General features: G+C 42.7%; 1 protein-coding gene across 1 annotated transcript; it reads right to left on the bottom strand.

Annotated features, from left to right (window-relative positions):
* Nucleotides 1–1,143: 1,143 nt before the first annotated feature.
* On the bottom strand, nucleotides 1,144–17,117 carry SLU7 (SLU7 homolog, splicing factor). The gene is made up of 16 exons (XM_055128997.1): nucleotides 17,007–17,117; nucleotides 13,943–14,126; nucleotides 13,523–13,676; nucleotides 11,423–11,503; nucleotides 10,846–11,010; nucleotides 9,682–9,750; nucleotides 6,974–7,021; nucleotides 6,674–6,805; nucleotides 6,345–6,442; nucleotides 6,142–6,209; nucleotides 5,866–6,005; nucleotides 4,691–4,852; nucleotides 3,843–3,947; nucleotides 3,613–3,684; nucleotides 3,401–3,514; nucleotides 1,144–2,296 (listed from the first exon to the last, which is right to left on the bottom strand). The coding sequence occupies exons 2-16, from the start codon at nucleotides 14,110–14,112 to the stop codon at nucleotides 2,117–2,119; spliced, it is 1,758 nt and encodes a 585-aa protein (XP_054984972.1). The 5' UTR covers nucleotides 14,113–14,126; nucleotides 17,007–17,117; the 3' UTR covers nucleotides 1,144–2,116.
* Nucleotides 17,118–19,429: the final 2,312 nt, after the last annotated feature.

Here is a 19,429-nt window from a genome sequence, read left to right as displayed (position 1 = left end):
TGAGCACTGCCAGGAGTAATTCCTGAGTGCTGAGCCAGGAGTAACCCCTGAGCATTGCCGGGTGTGACCCAAAAAGAAAAGAAAAAAAGATGAAAGATAAGCATACCACCAAATAGAGAAAATAATGCCAGACTTTATGTTCAAGCACCCTATCTTAAGAGGAATATGAATGGTGGTGGATGAAATATGAAAACTTTGTAACTGTATCACAGTGATTCAATAAAAAAATAAAATTAAAAAAAAAAGAGGAATATGAAAACAAATTTAGACTTTTGAGCTATACTCAGGTGGTATTTGAGGTACCATGTGTAGTGCCAGGGATATAACTAGGGCCAATTGCCTGTAAGGCAAGTGACTTTTATTGTTGTTTTGGGGCCATATCTGGTCATGATCAGGGTTTGATCCTGGCTCTGCACTCATGGATCATTCCTGGTGGGCTTGGGGAACCATATGGTGTGCAGGACTGAATGTGGGTCAGCCACATGCAAGGCAAGTGCTTTAACCCTTGTACTATTTCTCTGGCCTATAGTTTGAAATTCTTACATAAGTAAGGCTTAAATTCATTTGCATTGATGCTTTAGTTTAGTTTAGGTTTTTTTTTTCTTTGCTTAATGGGTCACACCTGGCGATGCACAGAGGTTATCCTGGCTCATGCACTCAGGAATCACTCTTGGCGCTGCTTGGACCATATGGGATGCTGGGAGTTGAACCCGGGTCAGCCACGTGCAAGGCAAACGCCCTCCCTGCTGTGCTATCGTTCTAGCCCTGATGATGCTTTAGTTTTATACTAGTCTGAATACCATATATCCATCCATAGTACTTAAAAATTTGATTCAGTTAACCAGCACTATTTCTGACCTATTTTAATGAGATAACCCAGTTCATTTTATTAATTTAGAAAGGTCAGACAGCCACTATATGTCATGTACTTAGGTCATAGAGTTTTTCAAAGATTCCACTTCTGTTGGTGGTTACTAATGTTTTTAAATAAATCCTGAGCATCATAGCAATCACTGTTATTAATAGCACATACATGCTATTAGTTGAGCACATCTGTATCCTCAGGTTTCACTTACTGCACAATTTATAAATAAGGTGACACCTGCTGGCTATAAAGATCAGGCATGGAAATATTCTAAAATCTTTTAAAAGCTAATTTAATATTCACAATTATTACATATGGACAATACATTTTTTTGAGGGGGTCTCCCAGGGGTACTAGGGAGGCTGAGGATTATACCAGGCATGCACATCAGTCATTTCCCTGGTCCAACAATTATTCCGAACAAAAAGCATGACAAACTGTATCCTTCCAGATAAAGGACAGAATTTCTGTCTAGAGGCTCACTCAGATGGCCAAAGACCAAGTACACATTGACTCCAGGATGACAATGTAGTGATCGTTTCCATTTAAAGGCTAACATTTCATTCTCAGTGTGCAGTCCACAGAATTTTAAAACTCAAAGTTGCATAAGCAGAAAAGTTATTATCATAGAGTGACATAGGACGATAAAATTATTCATGTCCTAAGGATTTCCTTTCAATGACCCAAAGCTCGAGACAGAATAATTTGTTCTTAGCTTCAGATCAGAAAAAGCCTAGAAGGCAAACTAACAAACAAATTTTTAATTAATTAAAAGCGCTGATTGAGAAAAAAAAAAAGATCCTCCTTCAAAATGTCTGATAACACTAAAAGGCTCTATAAAAATTAAGGGCACAGTTAAGAAAAAGTAAAAATTAAGAGACCTAATAAACACTGAGAAGGTATTCTTGGTAGGCAGAGCAAGAGCTTCTTACGTCACAAATGTAAAACTGGAAGCGGAATATTATCTCAAGTGGTCAGGGATGTGGCTCAGCAGGAGAACCTGCCTCGCCCGCTCGAGGCCCTGGGTCCGGTCTGCGTACTACACACACACGCCGTCTTAATGTACCTCATCTTTTCTTCTTTGTTTCGTCACTGTGGAGAGGAATGAATTTACTATGCAACCTCTGGAAGTTTTATTATTTAAGTCAGGCAGCATGAAAAACAGACACGATTTTTTCCGTTTCCCATCTCCGGCAAGAAGCCGAGAAGAGTGAGTTCACTGCGGATCTGGGTGATGTCTGTGACTGGTCTCTACTGTCCTAAGAAGGAGGCCATAGGGTCGTCTGGCCTCTGGCGTTTCATTCTGTACGCCTCCATTTCTTCCTCCGTGGGCTCCCGGGTTTCATAGATACTATTGTACGGCCGCTTCCTCTCATCAATCTGCATGATCTCCTTGACATGAAGAAGGCGGGCCTCCTCGGCATTCAGTGCCTGTAGTGCGAGAGAAACATGAGTGCAACGGCTCTAGGTCTGAGTCAATTGGCAGAGCACTCAAATGGGCCTGACTACTAGTTGCTCCCTTAGAAGCATAGACTGCCTTAAAAAGGTGGGGAGTCAGCTCTTCCATTTTTTAAATTAAAAAGGTTTTGGGCCACACCCAGTAGTGCTCAGGGCTTACTCCTGGCTCTGCTCAGGGATCACTCTTGGCAGGCCCAGGGGACCACATATGGTGCCCAGGATCCCAAGCATCCTACATGTTGTCTATTGCTCCAGCTTCCAAGCTCTTCTGCTCCTAAGAACAATTAATCACGGTCTGGCTTATGTGCATTTTCTTTTTTTTTTTCTCTTTTTTTGTTTTTTGGGTCACACTTGGCGATGCACAGGGGTTACTCCTGGCTCTGCACTCAGGAATTACTCTTGGTGGTGCTCGGGGAACCATATGGGATGCTGGGAATTGAACGTGGGTCGGCCTCAAGCAAGGCAAATGCCCTACCCGCTGTACTATTGCTCCAGGCCCTTATGTGCATTTCAATGTTAAGTAAAATTAATTTAAGTTGAGTAAGACCTGAGCGTAGCCAGGTGTAACCTTGTGGTGCAACCTGCAATTCTGACTTTTCCTAAAGATTTGCTAGACTTATAAATGACAGTGAACTTAGGCAATTCTTTCTGTAATCCTAACAGGTGTTTTTTTTTTTTTTTGCTTTATGGGTCACACCTGGCAATGCACAGGGGTTACTCCTGGTTCTGTACTCAGGAATCACCCGTGGCAGTGCTCGGGAGACCATATGGGACGCGGGGAATCAAACCCTGGTCGGCCACGTGCAAGGCAAACGTCCTACCCGCTGTACTATTGCTCCGGCCCCCCTAACAGATTTTTAAAGCACATTCTTGCATGCATTCGTGATGCACAGCAAGAAGTAGGAAATCACGAAATTAATAAGAATCTCCGTTTCTTTCTAGACCTCAGCAAATCACCCGAACTTGGTGTTGTTTCCTTAGTTAAACAGCGCACTTGTAGATGGGTTTAGACGTTTCAAAAGGGACCTATAGACTGAACACGATCACCCCTTTGATTATTTCAGTTTCATGACGTACCTTCTTCAGTTTTTCATGTTTCTTTTCTTCATCATCACTATCTGAGCTACTCTTTCGATGCTTCTTCTTCTTCTTTTTCTTCTTTTTCTCTTCTTTTAGTTTTTCCTGATGTATCTGACAAGATTGAAATATAGTGTTACTAATGCAAAAACTGAGTTCTAAAGTTCTGCCTTAATCAAAAACTGCGAACAAATGATTCTTTATATATTTACCTCCATAAGGGTTTGAGGCTTTTTCACGGACTCTTCTTCAGTTGTATCATTTAGAATACATTCCTCAGAATTCTGTGGAAGAAATGAAAAAAGAGATGTGATTTGACTTCAATGTCGTAGTTGCCAGTCAGGTAAGAAACAGTAAAATTTGAAACACAAGAAGATAACGTTTCATACAGATTTTGAGAGTTTTCTTTTACACCAATGAGAGCACAAGGGCCTCTACTTACAGCAACCTCCTTCCCAGCCTCTCCAGTACAGTAGGAATACTTGAAAAAGGAGTGACAACACTTGTATCCCCATCGGCCATCTTTCCAGTATGATCCCCAAATATGCTGCAGAGAGGTGGAGCGGGAGAGAGATAGAGAGAGAAAGTGAGGTTATTTTTATTGGAGGTAGGGCTACACCTGGCTGTGCTCGGGACATCATATTGGCACTAGGAGACAAACCAAGACTGGCTGCATACTGCTGTACTTTATGGCTCACCTAAACATCATCTAATTTAAAAGGAAACTCCAAAATTTGGGTCACTCAAATGATCGGGGATACATAATGCAGAATTCTTTTGGAGGGAGGGCAGGGCTCCCAGAAGGCTCAGAGTTTGGCAAACGAACAAACGCTTTTACATTATATATAATATTATACGTACAAATCAAAGTACTGAAGTGCACATACACCATACGCATGACGGCATGATATATAAAAGTGTTTTCAACCTATGCACTCTTTATTTTATTTTGCTTTTTGGGTCACACCTGGCGATGCACAGGGGTTACTCCTGGTTCTACACTCAGGAATTACTCCTGGCGGTGCTCAGGGGACCATATGGGATGCTGGGATTCGAACCCGGGTCGGCCACGTGCAAGGCAAACGCCCTCCCCGCTGTGCTATTGCTCCAGCCCCTGCACTCTTTATTTTTTAAAAAATATTTTATAATGCAAAGTTTAAATGTCAAAAGGAAAGGATGTTGTTGGTTCTCGTAAAAGGAAATGTACTCTAAAGCAAACAGACACATGGGAAAAGCAATCTGAAGCGAAATGCTACCAAGCACAGGACAGGGCTCGGGTGTCACGCTTACTGTGTGGTTGTGGATCTTCACGTCCTCCTCGTACTTGGAGCAGGCCACAGCCCGCTCCTGCCCTTTGATGACGGTCCCGTGTCTTGAGTATTCCACATAGTCTTCGGTCTGAGCTAAGAGCAGTTCTGCCGGAGGGGCATCCAGGTGTTCTTGGCCGCCATACTGCAAGAACACTGGGCATTACTACATACGCTTTACAGTACAGACTTACATCCAAATGTCACTGCAAGAACACTGGGCGTTACTACATACGCTTTACAGTACAGACTTACATCCAAATGTCTATCAGAGGACTTCCTCCTTTCCTTTTTTTTGGTTTTTGGACCACACCTGCCTATGCTCAGGACTTACTGTGGACTCAGGAATCTCTCCTGGTGGAGCTTGGGGGACCATATGGGATGCTGGGGATCAAACTCCAGCTGGCAGCATGCAAGGCAAGCACCCTGACGCACCGTACTATAACTCCTGTTCCCAAAGCATTTATTTTCAATCAGAAAAATTAAAAATATTTTTCATGGCTTTGTTGTATAAAAGTGAACAAACGATCACCTAGTTTACATGGGCTACAAAAAGATGTTTCAGTTGCTAGTCATATTGAGTGATTCAATATGACTATAAAAAGGCCAAAAATCATCTTTTTTTTTGTATATATGCTCACTTTCCACATAACTTCGCAGCCTTTCTCTGATAGAGATGGTTTCTCTAGCACTTTAATCTAGGTCTGGGTATATTTCTTATACTTCCCATAGAAACTGGGAAATATGACGCAAAAATCTGAAAAGCCCTTGAGCCCTGAGACTGTCTGGTAAAGAATCTGGGCTAGCTGGCACCAGAGGAGGAAAGCTGGTGTGGGTCGAGACAAACTAGTTCAGATGCAGATCCTCAGCACAGACGAGGTCTGCTAACTGCCAGAAACCAGAGTGAGGTCTCTTAGCTCATGCAGCCTCAGATGGGAGGGCTCAGACCAGGGAACCCAGCTGACAAACACAACTGTGAGGAATACAAATGTTTTCTATTAGGCAACTAAGCCTTGAGGAGGTTTTGTGGCAAAGCATACCTCCCGATGAATTAATAGGGACCCTGTGTTCTGTGTTATCCCACATGTAAAGTGAACGTTTGTTAACTGCTCATTTCTCTTTTAGGAATGTCTTCTTGAGCATTCTGGGCAAAATCACCTTTTCTAAGATGCTTTCTTTCTGCTGCTCTTTGAAGTCTTCTTTCTTGACTTTGAAGGACTTATACAACAGTTCGAGTTTCGTGGGATCAGCTTGTAGATGCACTTCCGATCCTTTGTCATAGGCTTCCCAAGCGAACACTGGAGTGATTTAGAACACCTTCGTGAGTTGGTAGTTACGTTTACTGCACGCTTCTTGAAAACAAGCTTTAAAAAATGTCCCCCAACATTTCTTTTGAATTGATATACATTATCTCAACATATGGCAAGCACTTACACTGTGTTTGAGCCATTGAAATGGTATCACCCGTGTATCTGACGAAGTTGTCACCTGCATAGCTCACTCTGTAAATACAAATTAAAAAGTTTCAGGCATCTATTCAAAGAAATTTAATTCTTTCCAAATCCAGCCATAGACGTTCCATTTTTGTTGAATTTTTATGATTAGAATTTTCCACCCCCGAGTAACTTGATACTTACTCGTCTGGATTTTTTCCTGCGTTAGCATAGGGATTCTCTCTCATTGCTCTGGTTTTGGGATCATAGTAAGCAGAATTTGGATCTAAGTTCCGCAAATACTGTAGAAGGAAAATATACATCAATGTGTATTTACATGAAAAAAACCTGAAATTTATCACAACCAATTAAATGTATGTGCAAGATTGATGAAGGTGAAATGTCAGATAATCCCTAATCTTGAAACAATTGACTACATTAACCCCACCTGTCCAGATACTAGGTAAGTAGGCAAAATTCACTATGGAAGATAATCAGTTTCCAAATATATGCAGTTGTTTGTCAAGCCTTACTTTTGCTATATCTTCTCGAATCCTGAGATTCCGGACAGTGATCCGTCTCTTGGAATCAAAGTTCTGTCCAGGCATGTCGATGTCATCTGCATATTTATCTTCATCCTCATCTTCACTGTTATGATCCTTTTCCTAAAGAGAAAGAAAATGGTTAAAAGAGACAGCATCTAGTTTTTGTTTTCCGTTCTTTTACCAAACACCTTATATACACACTTGGGTTCTTTAACGCCACTATCATTAGCATCAGCGTTATTACTATTAGCCAACAGAAATGGAAAGTTCTAACAGAGCAAATATTACCGCCTGAGAATTTGGTTCCTCTTCTCCCCACTGGTGTTTTGGAGAATTCTGTAAGACCAAAGAAGGAAAATAAATTTCCTAATTTTATACCACTTAACTAATTATTCAATACTTAAAAACTTGATGTAATAAATCTTCACATTTCGCTACTAAGAGTACAAAAACTGAGTACAAATATATCACTGTGAACAGTTAATTTTATTAGTCTATAAACCCAGAAAATTTCTAGAAAATTCTCAGTACAAAAGTAACAGAAACCCAACCCATAAACACGCATTGCCAATGTATTCAATAAACCCCTTTAGTTTTGTATTAACTGCTCCCTAAGACCCCTCCCCACACAAAAGATACTAGGATCAGGTAAGAAGTGTCATTAAATTCAAAACTTTAACGCCTTTATAAAATTTAAGGAATGAACAAATCAACTCAGTTAATACTATATTGTGATGTTAAGTCTAAAATCCTCGTCATAAAGACACTTCTTTCTTCATTAACAGCTGATAAGGAATGTCTCAAACGACAAAAAATGCCTATATAAAGTCCGGATTTCATTATGCTACTTTTTAAAGGCTTCAAGGGTTGGTGAGGCAGGAGGTAGGGCACTTGCCTTGCGTGAAGCAAATGGCCAGTACTACAGATGTCTCTGGAACAGCCCCTGGGCACCTCCCATGAAGTCAGACTTTGTATGAAAAATTACATAAGCAATTCTGGTAGAAGCAAAAATTTACTTTCCGAATGGCAGCTATGTGACATCAACATTTTACTTCTTTTTTGGTTTTTGGGCCCCAACCTGGCAGTCTTGGCTGAGCTTGGTGTTTCATGTGGTGGGACTAGAGCTGGGGTCATCTTCATGGAAGCCAAGCACCGTCCCCGCCGTGTTAGCTCTCCTAGCACGCACTAAAACTTACTTTCCTTTTAGGTATCCGGGCCACCGGCAGTGGGGCTCAGGGCTTCCTCCTGGCACTGCGCAGGGGACTGGACATGGTACAGGGGACTGGTCTGGCCCGACTGCAGGTCAGGCTGGGCTACCCAAAGGCACGGCTGGATTTTAGGGCCTTACTGGCTCCTGACTTGCGATGACTTTATTCTGTTTTGCTATATGATTCGTATTTCCTAAGAATGCCTTCTAGGAATGTAAATGAGAAAACTCAGTGTTTTCATCTATTATTTATTTGTTTTCATCTATTATTAATTTTCATCTATTATTTATTTGTGCATAAATTTGCTGAAAAGACTTCAACTCTACTAAGTATGAAATACTTCATGAAGTTGACAGACTGAAACAAGAAAACAAACTGGCTGAAATATCTTGTTTTGCTTTCTGGGGGAAGTGATTCCCAGTGGCACAGCAACAACTGGGCCACACAGTTCAGTGTGGAGGTCTGGGGACACAGTGCTCCGTGGGCCATATGGTACGAGGGACCACAGTGGCTACACGGAGCAGGACTCAGGGGGCCATGAGTTGCAAAGAATGTGCCTCTGACTCCTGTGCCATTTTCCCAGCCCATCTTTTATTTATTTTTATTTTTTAGGTCTTACCTGGCATTGCTCAGGGGTAATTACTCCTGGCTCTGTGCTCAGGAATTATTAATGATGGTGGTCGGGGGACCATACAGGTTGCTGGGGATTGAACCCGGGTTTGCCGTGTGCAAAGCACATGCCCTACCCACTGTACGATCATTTTGGCTCCGAATCATCTTTTATTTTTATGTATAACTTTAGTTGCCCAGCTATACAGCTTACAAAGGAAAATATAGGAAATGCTAAAAATAGAGTGAAAATAAAAATTCACTGATTTATACTGCAATCTGGTATTTTTCTTATGTGATACTATGTTTCAGTGACATGTTAAAAACATTAAGCGCTATTCAGTGTTGTTAGAGAGAATCTCCATGAAAGCTGTTTCAAGAATTTTACAATGTTCTTTTATTTTTTTTGCTTTTTTGTGTGACACTGGTGCATGCAAGGCAAAGCCCTACCCACAGTGCTATCGCTCCATCCCCTTTTTTAGTTTTATAGTGTCCTATCATGCAAAGGCAGGATAGCTTGCTTCACTAGCTTCTATTCTGGGCCATGCAAACTATTTTACCTTGTGTTATAAAAGTGCTGCAATTAATGTATTTATAAATGATTTTTCTGAACACTGGGAAACACTTTAAAATGGAATATACCAATTTAATTCCAAATATGGTACATAAATACTTGATGGCAACATTCTTTCTAAAATGACTGCGTCAGTTTATACGCCTATGAACTCTATGTTCGTTTTACCTTTCCCCTCAAATGCACACTCTTGGAAATCTTTGTTTTTCTTTTTTCTTTGGTTTGTGGGAGGAGGGGAACAGTTGGCAGACCTCAAAGGCTACAGATCAAACCCAGGACTCCAGGGGGCTTGGGAGACAGGACAGTGAGTCGGGGACTTGCCTTGCATACGGCTGACCAGGGTTGGACCCCCGGCACCATATGGTCCCCAAAGTCTTGCCAGGAGTGATCCCGGAGTACAGGCAGGAGTCAGCCCCGAGCACTGCCAGGTGTGGCCCCCCAAAAACCAGATCCAGGGCTACTGAATGGAAAGCATGCACCCCTGGGCCCGTGCTGTAGCCTCTAAAATCTTCCTAACCGGATAACTCTAAAATGTATTACGGTTTGAAATTTCAGTTGTTTTCAAAGAGCCTGAAGGACTTTTAGTGATCATTTTTAATACTTACAGCCTGTTCCACTAGTTTTCCCGAGGCTAATTCTTCTTGGAGTTTTTGGGCTTTCAGTGTTCGCTTTGCCTAAATGGGGAGGGAAAAAAAGACAATTACTTATGCATCTAATAAATCCTTTTTAAATTTATGCATATTTTTGGTACTGGGTGAATCCCAGGGTCTCGTATTTGTAAGGTGCGAACTCTACCGCTTCTCTACATTCCCAGCCTCAAACATTTTTTAATGTATTTAAAGTTAACTGTTTTCAGAAAGGGCTACTGGGGAACCTGAGAGATAGAACAGCAGGTAGGGTACTTGCTTTGTATGTGGACAACCTGGGTTTGATCCCTGGCATCCTATACAGTCACTGAGTTCACTAGGACTGATCCCTGAGTGCAGAGCCAGGAGTAAGACTTATGCACTGCTGGGTGTGATCACCCCCGCCCCCCCCCCCCCCCCCCACTTACCCCCAACACACACCCTCCAAAAAAAAAAAAGTTACTGGATAAAATTCTGAGATTTCATGTAGCTCCAGACCAGAGGTGTCAACATACATGGCCTAATGTTCTCTTTTGGGATGTAGGGGGAAACCATTTAGCACCCCTCTAGAAAAGATTTAGGGTTTAATGTAAAAACTCAATTTAAAAAATATTTATTTGAAAAAATGCAACATGACAATCGTTAAGTGGGGCTGGAGAGATAGTACAGAGGAGAAGGCATCTGCCTTGCAAGTGGCTGACTGAGATTTGATCCTTGGCCCGATATATGGTCTCCAGGAGTTATCAAAGAAGAATGAGGAGTAAACCCTGAGCACAGCTGGGTGTCTTCCCCAACCCCCCAAACCACACCTGAATTTGAAATGAAACAAAATAGGCCATGGGCAAGATAAGGAGTTTAGGGAACCAGAATTCATAAATTCAAAAGCCACAAGCTTTCTAACCTCTTCTCATGGTTTTAGACTCTTGTGACATTAATCCAAGAGAAAAATACAAGAATCAAATAAGAATAAATGCTGTTACATAGTGCCAGCATATTATTTTGGGTAATGAATTCACATCAGTGCTTTACTGTAATAAAATTCCTAGCATTCAGTTGGAAATCTCAACACCAGGGCTGTTAGAATATGGCAAAACGTTCACCCATTCTTCAGGGATGGGAGGGAGAGCAGGGAACTCTGCTTACCAGATCCACTTTGGCATATTCTTCTACAATTTTCATGTGCTCCTCTGGATTGTAGCCATTCCACCGATCCCGCTTCCCATCATAATCAAACATCAACTGAGGCTGAATATGTTCATCTGGAGCTATATTAGTCCCTGTAAATTTTGCTCCAACTCGCCTCGGTCTCTGAAAAAGTAAGGTCAAATCATTTCCTAAGTATCTGTGGCTCAGAATAAAATTTCATATAACCTTTATTGAGTGAGCATGAATGTACCATGGGACTTTATGCCCTATTCAACTGTCACTTGGTCTTTCAGCAAAAACTTTTTATTCAAGGCACTCAAATCATAGTGTAATGGGTAGAGGCTTGCCTTGCACGTGGCCAACTGGCTTGTGCTCCTGCCACCCCCTATGGTCCCCTGAGCACCAGCAGTAGTGATCCCTGGACTCAGAGCACCACTGGGTGTGGCCTCAAAACAATTTGTTTACTCTAATTTTTGTATTTGTTCAAATTTTTGGTGAAAGATCTAGAATTAAGTTCTCTCATTAGGAAAAAGACTCTGGCAATAGTTTCTAAAACTCTCGAGGGTGTACTTACCTCAAAGCAGTCTTTTTTTTGGTGTGTCATGGCCCCACAGTTTTCACACGCTCCCTTGCGGTATTTGGTAGTTATGGAATTCTATGAATGAATGTAAGAAAAAAAAAAGTATTTTACTTATTTGAAGAAGTTGGAAATCACTGCAAAAATCTACAAAAGTAACACATTTTTATAGAAGAAAATGCAAGGAAGATTTACTCAAGCAAAAGGGGAAATTAGGTAAAAAGACATTAACTTAATAAACTATATCCCAGATCTCAGAAAGTATCAAAATGACATAAACCATCAGCTAGACAAATGAAGAATAACATCACACTTGGACTGATGTTATCAAGAACTCAGTTATCAGTTATCAAGAACTCAGCCTACCTCCCCCTGCAAATGGACCAGTTCGGTGGTCTGAGAAAAGAACTCAGTGGTCAGGGGAGCAAGCCTGGCATACGCCAGGACCCGAATTTGAATCCCGACATCACATGATCTCCTGAGCACCACTGGCTCCTGGAAACCTCTAGGCATCCCTCGGTTGTCCTGGTGGGCTGTCATGCCACCGGCCCAAGTATCACCACATCAACTAGATGTAAGAGTGATTCTGGACTAAATTTTTCGAAGATAGCATTGGCACATAAGTGAATCTGCTGTTATATGGATAACAAATTAAAGCATGGAATTGAAACTAACTTTCCTAAAATTTGTAAATGTACTAGAGTTCTGTTACAGAATATTACTGTCATTATCAAACACACTAAAAGTAGGGCCAGAGAGATGACTTAACAGGCTGGAGCACATATATTCATTCATGTAGGAACCCCAGGTTTGAACTCTGGAATCACTTGGTTCCCCCTCCCCCAAGCACTGAGCAAGGTGTAAACACCTCATCTCTGCCTTCTGCATCAATGGCTGTGGCCAAAACTTTAGGGAAGAAACAAAGATAAAGCAGCACAATGCACACAAGCTATTTTCTAATGAGTTAAAATAAAAAGGTGGGGCCCGGAAAGATAGAGGTTAAGGTTCCTGTCTGGCATACGGTTAGTTCCACAGGACACAGGACCACCTGTGGTAGCCCCACTAGCAGTGACCCACCAGCAGGTCTGGGTGTGGCTCTAGCATCCTCGCCTATAAAGAAATCAACTTTATTTATTAATTATGCTTTTTGGGTCACACCCTGCGATGCACAGGGGTTACTCCTGGCTCATGCACTCAGGGATCACTCCTGGCGGTGCTCAGTCGGGGGACCATATGGAATGCTGGGAATTAACCCAGGTCGGCTGCGCGCAAGGCAAACGCCCTACCCACCATGCTATCACTCCAGCCCCTAAAGGAATCAACTTTAGCTTTTATTATGTTTCTGATCATCATCACTGTCATCCCATTATTCATCTATTTGCTCGAGCGGGCACCAGTAACGTCTCCATTGTGAGACTTTTTGTTACTGTTTTTGGCATACTGAATACACCACGGTAGCTTGCCAGGCTCTGCCGTGTAGGCGAGATACTCTCGGTAGCTTGCCGGGCTCTCTGGCAAGAGGGGCGGAGGAAATGTTTCTGATGCAATGATTAAGAGGTGAAGTAGGGTGCCTCCATATTTTAAAAAACGGTTAAGAAATTCAGCAAAATACAATTTATGAAGAGATCACAGAAATTAAAGAAGTATTATACAACTGAATACTAGAGGGAAGATTATATAATCTTTTCCTTTTCTTTATTTTTGAAAGGAGGCAGTGTATCCCAACAGTGCTCAGGACTTACTCCTGGCTCTGCATTCAGGAGTCACTCCTGGCAGTGTTTGGGGGATCATATGCCAGTGACTGAACCAAGTTGGCCGTGTGCAAGGCAAGTACCCTACCCGCTGTATCTCTCTGACCCCCTTTTTCTACACTATATAGTGCAGCTATAGTGCTCAGGGGCCCCTAGGGCCACTCCCAGTGATCCCATTTGGTTTGCACTAGAGTTGGAGGATATAGTGCTGCTTGGGGCCTCCAGAGCCCTATTCAGCAATGCTCAGGAGGCCTATGTATGCCAGGGACTGAGTTCAGGCACAGTGTACTCTCTCTCTCACATTAAAGGTTCTAAAAAATCTTCAGTTCTGTAGGTACAGGCATACCTCTTTGACACCCCTCTTGTACCATTCTCCAGACGAGCTATACTGCTTCTGTTTCTCTGGCTGTGGTCTCTGGTGCTTTAAAGTAGGTCTTTTTGATGGATCAATGTACCATGGTACAGAAGATATATACTGAGGAATATGAGGGTTGATGTCTCTGTAATAAAATTAAAAAAAATTATTATAAATGATTAAAAGAATCGATCACATATTACAAAGATAGCTGTATTAAGCCTAAGAACAAATTATCATCGTGGGAAGAGAAAGAGATACGCTCACTCCATAATATAGTAATACAAATTTTAAAAATGATTTAATGTTAAAGAGCTTCCTGTCCCACCAAAGGTTTAGAATTTGATAAATGAACTAGACATGAATTTGAATTATGAATGAGCAGTTTATATGAATAATTAAAGTACTTACTTCCCTTCTTCATCAACTTCGGCAGGAGCATTACCCAGTTTCCGTTGTTCTTCCAGCTCCTTCTTCTTTCTCCAGTCCTCTCTCGTCATTTTCTTTGGTTCCTCCAAACTCATTTCTTTGGATCCTGACAGTGGAGCAGCGTTAGCTGCATCCACAGCAGCAGCTGCCATGGTGATCTGACCTCCTGGATAAAGAAAGGAAGAAATACATACCCGTGTGAGCTAGGCTTTCATGAATGCACCAGTGAAACCATTACAAGTCACATAGCCACTTTTGGGTCTTCAATCCATACCTGAGTCCAGGTCTCTTATTTGAGCATCAGATACATATATACGTATATGTACCTGAATACATATATGTATATTCTCTATTGAATATATATTCTACTGAATATATATGTTCTGCTGAATACATATATATTCTTCATACATAGCATCTCCATTCACTTACAGGTTTCAGAGACATGTAAACTCAAGAAATCTGAATTTAACACGTGATCCTCTTTGAGTCTACTCTCAGCCCACTATTTTCTCTCATAGTTTCAATAATAGACAACACATCCATCCCTTTACATGGGAGTTTCAGATAATCCCTTATTTTATCAATAGGAACGGTTACCAAATTCTACTTCTCCCTATTTTTCAATGCTACTATTTTAGACTCCATTACTACACTTTTCTACTTATTGGTCTCTTCTGGTTCCTTCTTGTGTAACAAAAGAGAAGAGGGACCAGTGGGGCTCTATCTCTCCCGCTGCCGGCGTTTGGTAGTCTCCAGCCGCTTCCACCACCCCGGGGAGGTTGATGGCGATGATGAGGCAGGCTAAGGAAGGAACGGAGCCAAGCTGGTTGGTCTCAATCGCAGTTTATTCCAATCTCCTCTCTATACACTCCTGTCTCTCTCGCTGCTTCCTCCCCGTTCTCGATCTCTCTCTGAATCTTCTAATATTCCCTTTCTGCCCCGCTCACTCTCACTTCTTTCACCTTGTGCTCTGCTTATGTGTGTGCCACTGTGCTCTCTTCGTCTGTGTCTCTTCGTCTCTGCGTCTGTCTCTTTGTGTCTTGTGTCTTCTTCCTCTGTCTTCTTCTTCTGCCTCTCCTGTCTCTTCTATCTTGGTCTGTCTTCTTCTGTCTCCTTCTTCTGTCTCTCCTATCTCCTCTGTCTCCCTTGTCTTCTTTCTCCCCCTCAGTGCCCCACAGTCTTAGTTTATATAGCAAACTACATAGGGTGGTGACACAAAGGTGGGTTTAACATCAACAAATCAACAAAGAAGGGTAAGACCATTTCTTGAGGAGATTAACAAAATCTCATCTAAGGAGATCCACTCAAGGGTGGGGGTCCAAACAAGGGTGTATCAGGGTGTGAGCTAGTAATCTACTTAGTTATAGTAAATCTACTTCTAATATTTCTAACAATGTTATTCTGTATGAGCACAGTAAGAGATATAACCTTAAAGTTTGGTTCTTCCTGAGGACATTTACTATATAATCCAGACCACACTCCTCAGGCCAGGTTAATCTTCCTAACCCCAGCAGGGTCCTAGTCTCGTCGTTACCTTTGGATCATGACAGCATTGTCCATGATCATGCCCTCAACTTATAGTTGAGTATTGTGGTGCTTTGGCCTGGCCTATCTCGATGCCAGGGTAGCACATAACTCACCGCTTGTCCTGGGCTTGCCCTGAATCCATCCTGTCCCTTGTCAGGACCCTGTTTTTGGGGTGTTAGGAATTAAGGGCAACTGAGTTGAGAAAGCAGATGCTCAGGAGTAAATATTATTGGAGTCAATCAACTCCCAAGTTATAAGCACAATATTGTCTTCCTGTGTCCATACAGAAAGGACATTGCTTTAAGGTAAACTATGTTCCCTAAGGCAAGGCAAAAAGGACAAACCCCATGTTATCCTACACTTCTACTTAATGCTCCACACTGCAGCGTTATTTTTTCTTAAAACAATTTCTTGGGGAATCTGATTTGTAATACTGTTAATGATGGCTTCTCGTGCACATAATTTCAACAGCACACCCATCACCAGTGTACTTCCCAGCAGTGTTATTTTTCAATAAAAGACAAATTTGATGGATCAAGTCCCAATACCCAAAATTGAGCAGTGTCCAGGGTAGCAGCGTCCAAGAGAAATATACCAGCTTTACAAATCGTTTAAAATTTATTCCACAGGTCATCTTTAAGAAAAAAAGAACTATCTTTACAATTTAGTTAGTATATCCAAACATGCTACTATTTCAACATGTAACAGGCAAAAAAAAAACAAACATTTTAAGGGGCTGGAGTGATAGCACAGCGGGTAGGGCGTTTGCCTTGCACGCAGCCAACCTGGGTTCGATTCCCAGCATTCCATATGGTCCCCTGAGGACCGCCAGGAGTAATTCCTGAGTGCAAAGCCAGGAGTGACCCAAAAGGCAAAAAAAAAACCCCAAAAAACAAAAAACCAAACCATTTTATATTTATTCAGACTAGCTACATTCTCAAGAGGCACAAGTCACTACTAGCTATTATCATATTATTAGTAATATAGTAATATGCTATATATAGTAATATACTGGCTATTATTATAATAGTCACGATTAGCTATTACTCCTCGCCTTCTGCACCAAAAGCATCTATTTGTATGTGTGTGTGGGCGCGTGCATGTTTTGTTTTTGATTTTCCGGCCACACCCGACTCGCTCAGGGGCTTTCCCCGGGTTGGGGCTCGGGGGCGGCTTCTTGGCGGTGCCGTAGGGACCCTGCAGGATCCGGGACGGAACCGGGCCTCTCGCATGCTCTGAGCCAACCCGTGGAAGTGGCCTCTCTGCCCTGGCACAGAATAATTCTTCACATGCATGTATATGTATGCATATGCATATATATATATATATATATATATATATATGTCCCTAGCCTGGGCCGAGTTACTAAGTCTGAGTCTTGGGACCGCGGCTCCCTCCTGGGTCTTCTTCGACCCCTTTTATTGAGTGCTCCCTTGGAATTCGGCGCGTTCGGCTCACTTTTGGAGGCCCCGAAGCTTCACCGACACGCACCTAAGCTTTCAGGATCGTTTCTTACCTGGACCCGCCGCCGGCGACCGAAAATCGCAGAGAAACAAACCCAAGACGCGCACTGTTTACTTCCGGCTTCTTCCCTCTCCCGGCGGCCCCCGCGGCAGCTTCCGGGCGGCGCGCGCGAGCGCTTGCGCACTGGAGCGCGGGCGTGACGTCACCGCGCCGGCGGTCTCGCGAGGTTTTGGGCCAGTTCCTCGACAGCGGGTTGCCGCGGGCTGCCAGGGCGCGGTGTGACTTGGCGCTCCTTTCGGCCCACGGTTTCTGAACAGTCGATTTTGTTTTAGAATCGCAGGAACTGGGGAGGTAAAGGGAAAAGGAAAGTCTTAAAATGCCTAGACCAGGCTGGGGAGGTACTTAACAGCGGGGAGGGCGTTTGCCTCGCGCACTCACGACCCGGGTTCGATCCCCGGCACCGCCAGGAGTCAGCCGCGAGCATCGCTGGGTCTGGCTCGAAAAACAAAACAACAACCTTCCCCCCCCCCAAGAAAAAAAAAAAAAGAAGAAATCCTCATTAATCCCTGTTTAACAAGGATCACCAGCTGCTTTTTTTTTTTTTTTTTTTTTTGCTTTTTGGGTCGCACCCAGCGGTGCACTGGGGTTACGGGTTCCTCCCGGCTCTGCACTCAGGAATCACTCCTGGCGGTGCTGGGGGACCCTATGGGATGCTGGGAGTCGAACCCGGGTTGGCTGTGTGCAAGGCAAATGCCCTACCCGCCGTGCTATTGCTCCAGCCCCTCAATTTTGTTTTTTGAGGGGGAGGGGGTGGTGTCGCAAACGGCATTGCTTAGAGGGACCATACGCTGGGGGCCAGAGCTTGGGCCTCTCGTGTGCACAGCATGTACTCACTCAGTGTACAGGTATTTTTCCCTTTAACTATCTCTCCAAGCCCTATTTTTTTTTCCCCTGGTCACACCTGACAGTGCTCAGGACTTATTCCTGGCGCTGGGCTCAGGAATCACTCCTGGCAGTGCTCACGGGTGCCAGGGATTGAAACCAGGTCAGCCGCGTGGCAGGCAAATGTCTTCCTCGTTGTGCTATATCTCTAAGTATAGATACATTTTTTTCTGTCACCGATTGAAATGCAGCTATTATCTAAGCCTGTTTTTAAAGTGAAGCAACATAGCTTTATTGAAATTTATTTAGAAAGATGTGAGAGGAGAGTAAGTGGGGAAATGTGTTCAAGAGAGAGCACTGCAGCTGAGAAACAGACTGGCGTGTTCAAGAGAGAACGGGCTTGAAGAGCCAGCCTAGTCTTGTTCAACCTCTAAATTTGCTCTGCTCTATTTTCCCTTTAGCACTGTAGCATTGTTCTCCCGTTGTTCATCGATTTGCACGAGCGGGCACCAGTAACGTCTCCATTATGAGACTTGTTACTGTTTTTGGCATATCGAATTGGCCAGGGGTAGCTTGCCAGGCTCTGCCGTGTGGGCCGGATACTCTCGGTAGCTTGCCAGGCTCTCTAGCCTCAAAAAAGTCATCCATTTGAGAAATAGTACTATGAGATAGTACTAAGTAGTACTAAGAGATAGTACTATGCATGAGGCGTTTACTTTGCTCTGGCCAGCTGGGTTTGATCCCTGACACTGCATAGAGTCCTCCACTGATCCCTGAGCACAGAGCCAGGAGTAAACCCTGAATACTGAATATGGCTCAAATCTGTCTGCCTCCCCCATATCCACCCCCAAAAAATCCTATAAGGATTAGTGGCAGAGCGCATGCTTCATATGTGTGAGGCCCGGGTTTGAAGTTCTGGCACGACAAGAAGGGGGAAAAACCTATACTAAACAGAAAATTCTGTTCAACTATAATACCCAGTAATTCTTTTTTCTGTATACTATGGATATGTGTGTGTTATATCAACACACGTATTTTATTTATTTCTATATACTAATATCACCTACTTAAAATACTTCAAAATGAATAAGAAAATGGAAGATAAAGTTCATGTTTTTATATTAGTAGAATGTAAAGTGAGTAAAATCATTTCAGCTGATAAACAAAATGAACGAAGCATTCAAATATCAACCTAAGAAAGTCTTACAACACTTCTACCTGAATTAGATATCCTCAAAGAAGTATTTTCGGAGATAAAGCCTCAAATTCAGAATCCCAAAACAAGCAGACAATAGGGAAAATATGATAATAGGTGAATTTTCTGAATTCAGGAAATGAGGGAAAAGGAAACAATCCGTTGGTATGAAGCTGAAACCCACCAAAGTTCCTAAGGGAGAGAGAATAGAGTTGAGTGAATACAAGGAAAGTTGAAGAAAGACATGACATGAAGACTGTAAAAGACAGTTTAGGGCAGGAGTTATAGTGTTGCAAGTAAGACACTTGCTTCACATGTGGCCAATCCAGGTTCAAGTCTTGCCACCTGGCCACAGCTGGGTGTGGCCAAAAAACAAAATAAAAGAAAAAAATTGATGG

The sequence above is a fragment of the Sorex araneus genome, chromosome 2 (assembly GCF_027595985.1).
Source record: "Sorex araneus isolate mSorAra2 chromosome 2, mSorAra2.pri, whole genome shotgun sequence".
NCBI classification, from domain to species: domain Eukaryota; kingdom Metazoa; phylum Chordata; class Mammalia; order Eulipotyphla; family Soricidae; genus Sorex; species Sorex araneus.
Note: the sequence above shows the minus strand (reverse complement) of the source record. Positions and strands in the feature narration are given on the sequence as shown.